General features: G+C 31.7%; 1 protein-coding gene across 1 annotated transcript; it reads right to left on the bottom strand.

Moving 5' to 3' along the window:
* Nucleotides 1-1,798: 1,798 nt before the first annotated feature.
* Nucleotides 1,799-13,445, bottom strand: LOC106074966 (ubiquitin carboxyl-terminal hydrolase CYLD-like). Its single transcript, XM_013235871.2, is given in 16 exon segments — nt 1,799-3,047; nt 3,940-4,198; nt 4,721-4,836; nt 5,165-5,273; nt 5,979-6,099; nt 6,661-6,727; nt 7,281-7,372; nt 7,869-8,136; nt 9,244-9,388; nt 9,512-9,690; nt 10,565-10,694; nt 10,935-11,044; nt 11,272-11,392; nt 12,230-12,538; nt 12,832-12,896; nt 12,899-13,445. Coding segments are annotated over 16 exon segments (2,694 nt in total). The 5' UTR covers nt 13,311-13,445; the 3' UTR covers nt 1,799-2,856.
* Between the last annotated feature and the right edge of the window lie 426 nt (nt 13,446-13,871).

The raw sequence follows: 13,871 nt of genomic DNA on the forward strand, positions 1-13,871 counted from the left end.
AGGAAAGCCCATTCATGCCATGGTTACTACACAACTCCATTTAAAGCAAAATATGTCAGCAACGTTAATTGATTGCTAAATGCTGTGCACATGCACAAATCAAATTTGCGAGTATGATTGCTAAATGCTGTGAACGAGGGAGGGTAGGAGGGAGACTGTGTGTGGAAGGAATTTAGTAGTCAGTGACACTTATATATTAGTATATAGAATCAAAAGGGTCAAGTCAATGTACAGGAGGAATGTGTAGGACTAAAAACAAAAGTACTTCATGACACCTTGGCGTTCACCAGGGGTGCAGTCTAAGAACAAGATTAAGGAGGAGGATCAGTGTGATCATAAATAGATGAAGCAATTTCATGTCTACAATTTATCAGAAAACTCAATAGGACATTTTGTCCAAAGAATAGAAAAAAGAAATTTTTCAATGTCCAGTTGTTGATTCTTCTTCGTCTTCTTCTAGCCAGCTTTATTGCTGCTAAGTTATTGATTCAATAGAGCTAAGAAGTTACAAAGTCAATGATTTTACATTTACTTGCTTCAATCTCAGTCTTTTTTTTTTTTGGCAGTTAGAAAAAAAAAAATTTTAATGCAAAAAAAAACAAACTAGATTTATGTTGAACATTTTTCTCACTATCAGAAGTTCTCAACTTATAAAGGGGGACACTAAATGAAAAGAATGGCAGTGCAAAGGCAGTCATTCTTTTTAAAAGTTTCTCAGATCTAGCATGGGTACTTCCACAAATGTTGGAGGGCAAGGTTCAAACCCATATGACCAGGCAGCCAATCAGTTTCAGATAGAGGGATAGTAAGTTTCATGTAGCAGACAATACTCTGTAGGGAGCATCACATTTAAATGTAAATGTACTTTTAGTTTCAATGTTCTGTATGAAAGTGAGACATAAGCACTGTAGTTTAGTTTCAAACCAAAATACCCAGATTTGCACTAGTGAAAACAACCATGGATACATATGAAAAGGAATAAGTGCTGTTTGTGGTAGAGTTGAGGAAAGAAAGCCTGTTAGGAAAGTGAGAAAATCAGACAACAAATTCTCAAAAAAGGATTTTACTAACATTTGTGTTGATGGCAGTGATCATCAAAAGTGTGTTATATTAGCTCCAGCCAGTGTGCCAAAAGAAAATATGATGGCATTTAGAAATTGTGCATGCTAAACTGACTTGCAAACCTCTCAAGATTTTTTAAAACAAAAAGTTCAAGAATACACAAGAGAGAGGAAAGAAAATACCTAAAAAAAAACCTTAGATAGCATTGTGTTAAGTATCCTTTAAAATTGCATAAAAAGAAAAAGCACACACACTTGGAAAAGAATACTGCCAGCAGATATCAGCATAGTACAGTACAGTGGCGTCACTATGGATGGTGTCACCCCCTCCTCAAATCAACTTCAACTTTCCCCCACACCACCCAAAAAAAATTTTCTCAATGAAAACCCTCTTCCACTGAAAGAAGTCCTAATTATATCCTGAATAAGGCCAGTGTAAACATTGCAGGATTTTCTAAATTGTACAAAGAGATAAACAATATGATTGCAAAAATCTAGCTTTAAACTTTTTACAGCCCTCATCATGGCCTATCCATTTTTGTGAGAGGAAATGGAGAACTAAAATGGAGAATGAACTAACCATAAACTCCATAGGGCTTTCGAAAAACAAGTATGTTGTTATAAGAAAAAAAGTAGGGCTCGCTAACCATTCCCCACAGTTCTCACTTCATACAGATAATGGCAGTGCACTCTAGGAGCATTAATGACTCTCATGTGAAATTCAATAAAAAATATATATATATATAAGTTGTGAATTAGGCATGATCAGTAACCTATATCTTTTCCACTTTGGTGTTACCCCCCTAGTGGGCGGCCCACACCCTACTATTAACGCCACTGGTACAGACCATGCTATAAGAAGATGTTATGTAACTGCAAGTCATTCCCTAGTGAACTGACACAGATCCAGAGAATAACTGGTCTGATTAATTTATTAGTTGTATAAAAATAAAAAGCAAAATCTGTGTTGCAGTTAGATGAAACTATTGAAACTACTGACATTTGCTGAACTGTTTAGATTAATTACATGTAATACTACAAAGACTTTAGGTAATTCCAGAAAATTGGACCAAAGACCAAGGCTTCTGAAGAAGACATTTCAATGCATCTTCACCAACAGAGCCATTTATTTCTAGCAATTTATTTCTCCTGATTGTTGTATGACCCTTCTTTTCCAAGACCCAAAACAAAACATATGCTTCTCATACCATGAAAGTCTCTCACAAACTCAGTATTGGTGCATCTTGCACCCTTTTTATCTGACTTTATCATCTACTCACTTCTTTTGACTAAAAGTGTGCCCTGCTGAAATAACAAGAATGCATTTCTGGAGTCCAGAATGCAAGAAATTGATTGGTACAACTTGCAGCCCTCTCCAGACACCCTAGAAGACAGCTTTTTTTGGTGTGGTAAGGTTAGAAACCCTGAAACATATATACCACTTTTACTTCACAAATTTACAAAGATAAAATAGGTGGAATTTGGCAATTACAAAACTTTTGGAATAATTCTCAATGTCATTGTGGGTGGCATTGCTGATGTCATTATACTTCTCAATGAATTAGATTTTATAACCACTTGGTTGGTTTGTGTTTCATTTGCAGATTGTGAGCTACAGTGGTGTCTCATATCTCACCGACATACTTTCTACCTTCCTTAGTTTGGTAAAAGGGCAAAAAGAATATAGGTCAAGCTGTGAGTGAATAAGACACCTGGCAGTATTAAAAAAAAATAAATCTCTAAGCTGCGTGAAACCATGCAGCCAGTCAATTGTTCTTTAAAAAAGTCACTACTTTTAATTAAACATCATGACTTCGGTACTTTGGTACATGCACATATAGCCATCACACAAGATCCTTCGCAGATGTTCTGGTAATTCCTTATCATCTCCTATCCGGTAAAGTTCCTGAACGTTACTCTCATCTAGCCACTTGGAAAGTTCAGGTATGTGAGTGACTTCGGGGATGTTATAACCACCTTGTTCGCCTATAAAATATGAAAGAGAAAAAAATAACATTCACCTAAAGGGATTGTCATTAATGAATACTTTAGCCTAAATATGTCAATGAGGTATACAAAATCCTAATAAGCCATTAAAAAAAAAGAAATATTGGCCAATTCAACAAGCAGGCAAAGGCCACACAAGTGGAAAAACTAATCACGCCATGGCAAGTGTATTCACATCAATTCCAATCTATCTGTTCTGGACTTGTTTTTAACATAAGATGAAAAACTATTCTCTTAAAATTAGATGTTTTTAAAGAGATGAAATCCTACAAGAACAAAATGAAAACTTTGTGGTGATCAGCTATTTCAGGTCTTAAATGTCCAATGGTAAGGGCAGCCAGTTTGAAGGACAGAGCTGTATTTTCGCACATTGACCTACAGGTTATACAAACGAATGACAGCTGTGCGGGGTACACAAAGTTTCAGGGTTTACAAAATTGATTTTACTCATAAAAAATATCAGAACCTGTGTACATACTGGTGGGTCTTTATACAACATGCTACAGATATGACTGTAGGCAAGTATTTCACAAGCATGTTGCACTCTATGTATCTCTTGTTGGAGCAAACTGGCATCTCTAGCAACTTTATGTACCAGTAGTTTACAGCAAGTTACACTATGCAAAGGAGGTGTTGAATGATTTTTGTTTTACTTATTTTGTAATTTTTGTGGGGTAACACATGCTGGTTGTATGCATAAGCTGGGTATACGTGCAAAAATGCAATAGTTGAAAAATTTACTTAGGTTTTATGGTCAAAGGGAGATCAAAGTAATGATTTGATCTGGTAAAGACAATACTTATAAAGAAAATCTATAGTTCCAATCTCTAAGTAAATGTAATCAAGAGATATTATTTATTGTCCAACTCACCCATTCTATCGGCCATGGAGTCAAAAAAGACCCAGGGTGCTCTTTTGCCAGAACCACACTTGACAAAAGTAACATAATGACTTGTCTGTATACATATGACTGCAAACAGTTCCATGATCTCCCTGCGCAGAACAATGGTGTCATCACTTCCCTTCTGTCCTTCAGACAATTCCTTTTTCATCTGTTCATAGTATTGCTCAAAGTCTGCTGTAGAAATGGCTGTTGGCTTATGGTTGCGTCTGTTAACATGTTGGTGAGACTGTAATAAGATGGAAGAATTTAGCATTAGGTCTTCCCTGACGTATATTAATGTTATATATTTATCTTTGTTACTGAATGTCACTGTTATTGTGTGATGTATTAAAATTAAATTCCTTTTGTTAGGATGAATACAAAATTAACTAAAAATAACAAAATTTAATTCATGAGTGTGCTGATTTACAAAAGTATTTTCATGTAGAAATGTGGATGAAAAATTCTGACATTGCTAAGTCAATATGACTGCCAACATTCCTCTCACAGAGCAGTGACTAGCATACAAAATATATACATATATATGTATGTACAAATAAAAGAAAAAAAAACAAAAAACTAATTATATTCTTCTCTAGTTAAAGAAAATAAAAATGACATATTGTACAATGAAATGCAAAGGTATTTAGCTAATTAACTAGCCAGCTAAGAACCCTGATTTCAATATTTCCAAATAATACTTTTAAGTGCCCCTTTTGCCCTTATATGTCACATAAAGTCAAAACTTAAAATTAAAACAAAAACTTACTGTCTTAACACAGTTATCACAAAAAGCTGTTGTATTGAGTCCTTGACCATGAACCTGGTAACAGTCTTTACATTCATGTCTTGCCAGAGAGCCACAAACTATGCAGTGTCTCGGACCTAGATCATTCAATGGACATCAAGAACATTCCTCAATGAATGATACACAGGAAATGGTACAATTATTATGATCAATAACACTATCTGTAAATACAATGTTCTAAAAATTATCAAAGCATTATCATGTTAATTTCTTTAAGCAAACCACTACTTCATAATCTTAAACTATATTTGATCTCTGACTTTAAACTGATTAAATCTAAAATCTTGATTTACTGAAAAAAAAAAATATGTAACAAGATAATAAGAATAATAACATTAAATGATTTTTTAAAAAAAAAATGTCTAGTGTAAAATTCCTTATGGGAAAAAAAAAAGGTTGACTTACAATTTTCTAATATGTCTGTAATATCTAACTGTAAACTAGGAACTATACGACGGAACATTTTATAATCTTTGCCAAATCTGGGCATTTGTATCATCAGACATGAAGGAACCTAAGAAATAACAAAGAAATATGTATCATCATACATGATAGTACCATGGGCATTAGTATCAAAGAAAACGATAGCACCTGCATAGCACTTATTCAAAAAGACTCAAATGAATTAAGCAAATAACAAATATATCAACAGACATGATTATAACAAGGGATAGGATGACAAACAGAGAATGAAAGTCACATTTTAACTCTCAAATAGGATATAAAATAACAAAGCCAATATATATCTACATTGAAAAGTGTAATTATGAAATAACAATGTTATCATGTCTATTTACCAATTTAAAATAAGAGATAACAATATTATGCTCTCAGATAGGATGACAAATTGAGAATGAAAGTCACATTTTAACTCTCAGATAGGATGACATTTATGGAATAAAGTTTACTAGTTAATATAAACTTGTGTTATAGAGCTAGTAGCTTAAAGATGAGGACATGTGATGTTGCGAAGTCCACTCTAAAGTAAAAATGTATGCAATTTGTTTTTGCATTCTTAGCTGGGAATGTAGATGGTTAAGGTGGTGACTACATAACATTCATAAAGACTGTCAGCAACAGTAATGAATACACTTAAATTCACAACTAATACACTTTGTGTGTAATGCTGCTAATGGACACAACAAATGTAAAAAATAAATTATTATATGAGCCATTTGACAATAAAATAACTTTAGGTAAAAGCCTTCTAACAACTCACCTCTTTTAACTTGACATTCCCTTGTAAAAATGACAACTCAACTAATTTCTGTGTTGTAGGAATCAATAATTTTTCATCTTTTTCCATAAATAATTGGTAAAAATATGTGTGCTCTCCAGAACTAGAGAAAAAAATAACAATTTTGTAATGCATAGTTTTTAATATTAAATATACTGAATGATAGAACCAATCTACTCTTGCCCTGAATATGTATGTAATGGACTTTTTAAAACAACAATTGTATTACACAGCCATCTTTGTGTACATAGGAAACGAGAATGTGCTCATCTTAAACCCTAAAGGAGGAGTTTCATTTTTTATATCAAATCTAATATTATGTCTATAAAGCAATTTATAGGATAGAATATAATAATGCTCATATATATCTACATAGACATGTGTAGGTTATGAAATATCAATGCTATCATTTAAAGGATATGAAATAACAATATTATGCTATTATGTTTATATTCAAATGTATAGGACCTGAAATAACAATGCTATCATGTCTATATATATCAATATAAGGGACAAGAAATAACAATGGTATCATGTCTAGGATATGAAATAATAATGCTATCATGTCTATATTTTTTATATTTTCAAATCAGCATTTAGCTAATTGTTAACATCTAAATAAAATTAATTAGTGTTAATTATTTCATTGCCTAATTATACTAACCTTAAGTGTAATAAAGGATCAGCTCTCATTATCTGTGTTAGCAACGCACTCAAAAATTCCTCAGGATCTTAAACAAAAAATGAAATGGTCAAATTTCAAGTGATAACAACAATAGCCAAAAGACAATGTCCACTATCATTACAACATTTTTCAAAGATAAAATGTAAAAGAAGAGAATGAATGTGACTTCTTTTTTTATTTAACAAATATCAAGTTAGAGGTTGATTAGATATTAGATTTTAATGTATAAATAGATCAGATTGCATGCAAGCTATTTTCCATTTTGTGTGTACTGATGGATAAGTAATAGAAAAAAAGTTCTATTGAAACCTAGAGGCTAAGAACAGCTAACCCACACCATTTACCCAGCCATGTAGTGAACATTTAACAAGGATATGGATAGCACAATAAGCAACTGTTCTTTAAATAGTTTTATTAACTGTCAGGTCCTCATTAGAGTTTAGTGGGCTTGAGATGGTCTTAAATTCCTAAATTAAAGACCAGAACCCAGTAGGATACAAATTTTGGACTGTCGCCTAAACCTAATTGAAATAAAACAAGTAAAAGTAACAGACCAGCCAGTTTATGGAGCTTAAACTCAATCTGTCCAAATTCCTTACCTTTCTCTTCTCCCATCATGCCTTGTATCGTTCCTAATTTATCCAGCAATGCTCTTAGCTTTAGTACTTTGTCCGCCCTCACATAATGGTACCTTAAAGAAACCAATAAAAAACTAATTCAGTTCTGAAGAGCAGTACACACAAGAGACTCAATGATCTAACACATTTTCACAATAAAATATATGACACATTTTAAGAGAATATTGTGCATACACAAATATTAATGTATATAGTGACTACATCACATGTATTTTGTTTAGTAATATGTTAAGTGTCTGGATAAAAGAATACAAATTAGTATTTTAAACTGGAGGTTCTTAATATTTAATAACTTGCTAGACAATGTGTAGCATCTGCTAAAACTGAGACTCTAGAAAATGCAACCTACTTTGCTTTCATTATTTACTGAGATTTAAATTGCATCACCTGATGTATTTAAAGATAAAGTTTATGTGAATAAGATGAAGACATATAGTCTTAACTCCTGGCTCTCTTATAGAGTAACCTTTATACTAAGAGACTAACACCTCTGGTTTGCCCTAAATAGACATTCACCAAAGTGAAGCTTCATTAATACTTAAGACTTACTTTCTCAAAGGGTTTACAATGCCTTCTTTAAGCACCTGTTGAACTTTTGGATATTCGGGGAGGTCTCCATCTTTGGTGGGCCGATTGAAGATATTATCAAACACAGTCGTGAAATAGAACATGGAGAATAATGTTGCGTCCAGGTAGCAGGAGTTGTGATGACCTTGGATACCTTTATTTTTGCCACAGATTTCTCCAATATTATTTTTGTCAATTTCAGGATTAGGGATGTCACCTGTGAGGTCAGGGGTCTCAGGAATACCAAAATCTAAACAGTAAATAACAAATAACTAGTGATTTTGTTGCAGAAATGTGTTTCTTAACCTGTCTTTTGTCCTAGTACTTTTTTTCAGTGCATTTATTTCATTCTTTCTACCAAAACTATTTTAACAACATAGACCCATACATAAAAAGAACACATTTTTTTCTTTTAACCAACTTGTGTTTTGTTTGCTTGTTGTTTTTTTTTTAGAAATTCCCAACCTGTCTTCCCAATATAATAAACAGTCAAATATTTGCCTAATACTACTTGAGAAGTTACTCTAAATAAAAAATAAATACGAATTTCAATTCTCAATTTAAATAATAAAATATAAATGATTCATTTAGAATAGTAGCAAAAGTTTTTTTAAAAAAATATATCATATCATATTTTTAGTTCACAATGTGAAACCAATCTGTACATGAAAAGAACAGAAGAAAATAGGAAAGTTTATTTAGGCTTTCTTTAACAAAGCTAGAAAATTATTCTTCACTTCAGAATTTCTTGAACTCGATTTAGAATTACACAGAAAGAACTAGAGAAATAGCTTCACAACAGACAAAGTGGCTTTATTTAGTGAGTAAAACGTCAGGTCCATTCAGTAAAAAGTCCAATTCACTACTAAGTTGTCGGCAAACAAACAAAACTGCTATATTTCAATAATGTCATTCAACATAAACAGAAACAAAAAATCAAAAAGATATATATTGTAATAAGTTTGTCTTTTAGTAATGGCCGTCTGGCATCGAGTGTCTTGTACTGGTGTATTTCTTGCAATCACAAACTGATAGACAAACACTATCACAAGAACAAGCAAAGAGTCCAGACCATTGAATAACTTGAACAAAGTTTAATACATAAAGCCACAGTCGAGTCTCTGTCAGTTATAGGATGCTGTCACATTCATATTAACATCAACAAGCCAAACCGCACTGTGTGACGTCATTAAATGTGCGCAACATTCTACAGAGAAAGTGACATTTGATGTCAGAAACATAAGTAAAACTTGATACTAGCAGATATACAGATAAGAACAAACCAAGACAAATCTTATGTTTTCTACAGCTCATTGAGTACATATTTTTATTTCAATGAATAATTCAAAATGTGTACCTGTTGATTGCTTTCTGTGATGTGTTAAAAACCTTTTATCTTTACTACATTTATACAGAGGTATAAAAAAAGCTTTCTTTGGTGCACATGTGAAGTACCGAACGCCACGAAATGTACCATCTGATGAGAAATGCTGTTCCTCCTCCTGCATTAGAAAAGGTACAGGATAACACCACAGCCTATATAACTATAAAATGTTTTAAATCATGTAAAGAAAAAATCTTAGCAGTAATGTTGCCCTGTTCTGGGGGGGGGGGGGGTTACTTACCAATTCTAGTCCAGCTGTTAATTTTCCCCCTTCCAATTCTCCAATCCACCGAATGACACCATATAAAGGAACCTTCAGTTGTACTTCTACCATTGAGCCAATCATTAAGTCTGGATCCACTTCCTGGTTACTGTTACGACCTAAACTTGAAGAGGATTTTGAGCTTGAACTTGTTTCTTCTAGAACAAAAAGTCAAAAAAATTCAGCCCATATATATCTAGGACAAATGTATGATCATTAACAGCTGGCTTATACATTTAGAAGGTATAATCACATATTTAGGAGCTTCTTGAGGCCTGTAAGTGAAAATTATGCATTTATCTTTTTGCAGATAAATAGATAAAGAAAGTAAAAATGCAATCTGGCTTCATTGAGTAGAATGACATTTGTTTAGGAAAGGAAGAGTGGTCAACAGACTGTCTAGGTATTAGAGATGGGAAATGAACCAATCCCGAACCGAACTCGAACCTCACCTACGACGGAACTGAACCCAAACTTTAAAACTGATTAGTACGAACAGAACCGAATGTACCATCCTTATAACAACTGAACTGAATAAAGATTTTGCAATATTCTAGTAAGAAAAAAAAAGTTTTCAGCGACATGATATGACAGTTATGTTTAATACTTGGAACATTCTTCTGTCTTCTTGAGCTGAATAAGGTTTGGCATCACTGTTTTATCTAATAAATTGAATTAAACATTATTGCATAAGCATAGTTTTTACTATTACCTAATTTCATAACATCGAGCCGAACCCAAACTTCAGATCTGAGCGAACCTAACCGAACCCAAACTATAATCGTAATTGAACTGAACCTTAAATTTGACCGAACTGGAACTTTAAAAGATAGGTTCGATTCCGATCTCAACTAGGTATACAAGTTTCACATATTTTTTTTAAAGGTAAGTATTCAAACAGCAAAATAAAGCTGTTCATACTATGATCACATCTTAACAGCTCCACCAGTTCACTGATAACTAGCTTATTCAAATAACATTGCAGAATTCAAAAGATACAAGAATAATTGACACAACAAAGAACCACAGTACCTTGTAACCGCGAATGTTCATACACTGGATTCAAGCCACTGGAATCCATGCCTCTGTGTTTGTACAGTGGGATATCATTACTATTGACTCCAGTCTCAGCAAAACTCTGACTGTTGCTAATATTGACCTGCTGTTAAAGTATCAAATGAATGAAAGAATTAGATTTAAAATATTAAAAAATTTTAAGGTGCCATTTCTTCCAGTATAAAATGTACACAAGAACTGCAAAATAATTAAATTAGTGACTATTTGGAACTTTAAGAATTACATGCAGCATGAAATATAAATAAAGAAAAATGTATCCTAACTTATGTTTTACCTGTAACAGTACTCATCTTTTTACATTTCTTAACTCATATCTAGCACTTACCATAGGTAAATCTATATTTCTAATTGTTCTATTATCAGAATTGGTTGATCGGGACAAATTTTCTCCAGGCACAAGTATTGCAGATTCAGTTCCCATATCATAGTGGCCAACTTTCCAAACATAAAAGGAAAAAAATGTTTAATAAAAAAATAAAAAAAAGTTCAAGCAGACAAAAAGAAAAAAAAATGTTTAAATATAAAAAATCACAAAAGGCAGAAATGCAATTTCATGTAATACCTAGACTTGAATAGTTGATTGGAAGTGATTATAGATCTATACTAGAATGAATAGTGGAAATAATGTATAATATATATTTGTAATTTATATAATAAATTACCTGGTTCAAATTCTTCTTCCTTAATCAAACCCATTAATGGAATAAGAGATGCATGACCATGTTTTGTAAAGAATAATCTTTGATCTTTATATTTTCCAGTCCCTGTTCCCACTGGTTTGTCCTAAAAAAAAATAATATAGTTTGTAACATATATAATATAATATCTAAAAGAAAACTGACAACAAAATAAACAATAATGATACAACTTTGAAGACCAAATCTTAATGAGACAATTTTTTTTACATGCTTGTTTATTTTATCCTTGATGAAATGCTGTGATACTTCTAAAAACATTCAGACAGGGAGAAAATTGGATGTTGGAGTTTTTGGATTCAACATGCTGATAGTTAAAAAATGTAAAAATATGATAATACCCACAGGTCTTCACAACAACTACAGACATTTACTCTTTAATTAGAACTATTGACACATATTACATGAAAAATAATTTAAGATTGATCCTAAGTTATTTAATTGGTTGAGAGGAGAATTTTTTTTTAATCTTTAAGACCAAAGCCATAAAAGTACAACAGACATTCTCCATTAGTTATTACATGAAACCATTTCTATAATAATAATAATGATTTTTATTTAAACTTAAAAAGCACTGTTAAAAAAATATAATGGCACTTTGAGAACATATCAGACATAAAAATGAGAATTAAGGTGACAATTCAATCTTTACTAAATAGCTTTTGAACAGACAATCTTAATGTTCTTCTTAAATGTAGGGAAGCATGTGATTTATCTAAACTCCATGGGAAGTGAGTCCATGCACTGTAAAAGCAAGCAAACCATAACCTTTAAGGGAAAAATACAGCAAACCTATTCTTACCTTATAACATCAAAAACAAATTAGAATGCTATTTTTTCTTAATAAAAAAATAAATAAATTTAAGAATGATATACACTAGTTATATAATAAAATCATTTAATAAAAACTTTTAAAGCAACTTACAAATTCAACACCAACAGTAATATTGTCTCCAGCTTCACCAGGCAGGACACCAATCCACCGGACAAATCCCCTCTCAGGACCATCATCACTGATCCAAACAACTCGTTCGCCTACACTAAGATTACAGTTCAAATTATATTCCTGAGGTAGGAAAGCATCTCCATTTTCATCGGCTTTCTTCCTTGTGTTTTTGTGCCAGTCCTCTCTCCGTTTTCTAATTTTATGTAGAGGAACAAACACTGCAAAATCTGGTTCTGTTTTAAAGAAGCGTTTCTTTTTTATTGAACCATCACAATTACCTTTCCTTTCCTGAAGATTAAATGGTAAAATTAAAAACACTAATACATAAATTAGTCTAAATTTTAAAGTATATATATATATATATATATATATATATATATATATATATATATATATATATATATATATATATATATATATATATATATATATATATATATATATATATATATATATATATAAACTAAGAAAGAAGAAAAATGCAAAAAAAAAATTAATAAAATATAGATCTAGGTACTGAGGTATAAATTATGTTAGTTAATTTAATTGTTAGACAGACAAATTTAGATATCGATTCTTACCACAAGTTGCACTCCAAAATATATTCCTTTCCATTCTGTGATATCTGACCCCTTATATCGTAGATGCCTTCATATTCACTTAAATCATTTTTAAGTTTTACAAACACTTGCTCCTTTAGCTTCAAATGTTTACCATCAGCTATCCAATTTTTGTCATTGTAGACCTCCAGACGCTCTTTACAAGTAGGTATAGGTCTGATTAGATCAATAATATCTTCATGAATTTCCTCAATTTCTTTCTTTTCACATTTAATAATATAAGTTTTCTCTAAATCTAGAGTTTCTAAAATATATTCATGCTTAATATTGTCAGGCTTTTCATCAACTAGCATAAGTAATGTTCCTGCTAAGATTTCAAAATTGTCCTTTGAGTCTTTCGATGCATTGTAGCAAGACTGTAAATTGTGATTAAAAGCATCTTTCTTCCGTCCATATTTTGACACTAAGAGTATGTAGCACTGATTTTCTAAATTGAACATTACTACACTTCTTAGTGATGTTACTGACGTTTGTATTAGAATTAGGACTTACGTTTAATATTATTATTATAATAATAATAATGAGATCTAGAACTAGTGACGTCTAGTTGAATAGTATATAATTATAGTATATAATAAGTTGTCTAGTAGATTGTGATCATTGTCTCTAGAGATCTATTTAATAAATAAACAAGATAGATCTAGCTCATGAAATATTAATCTAGCTAACTTATAATCTAAATATTTTTAATTTCAATGGATAAGTTCATGATAAATAAAAGTAGAAACTTGATCTGTAATAATAATAATAATAGTTTTATAATTGACGCATTGCTTATAATGAAATTAATCCTATTGAAAAATTCCCAAAGTTATTTTTACTCGACTCGATTCTCTAAGAGTTATCCAGCACTTCTTCGCTCTCTAGAAAAAAATCATCTAAAATGTACTTATAAATAACAGACCTAACCTATATATACCGGCACCTTTTTCAATGTGGGGAATTTTTTTTTACTCTTCCTGTATTTTAACGTCTATTACTAATTTATTAGTAGTTAAAAG

The sequence above is a fragment of the Biomphalaria glabrata genome, chromosome 7, assembly GCF_947242115.1.
Source record: "Biomphalaria glabrata chromosome 7, xgBioGlab47.1, whole genome shotgun sequence".
Lineage (NCBI taxonomy): Eukaryota > Metazoa > Mollusca > Gastropoda > Planorbidae > Biomphalaria > Biomphalaria glabrata.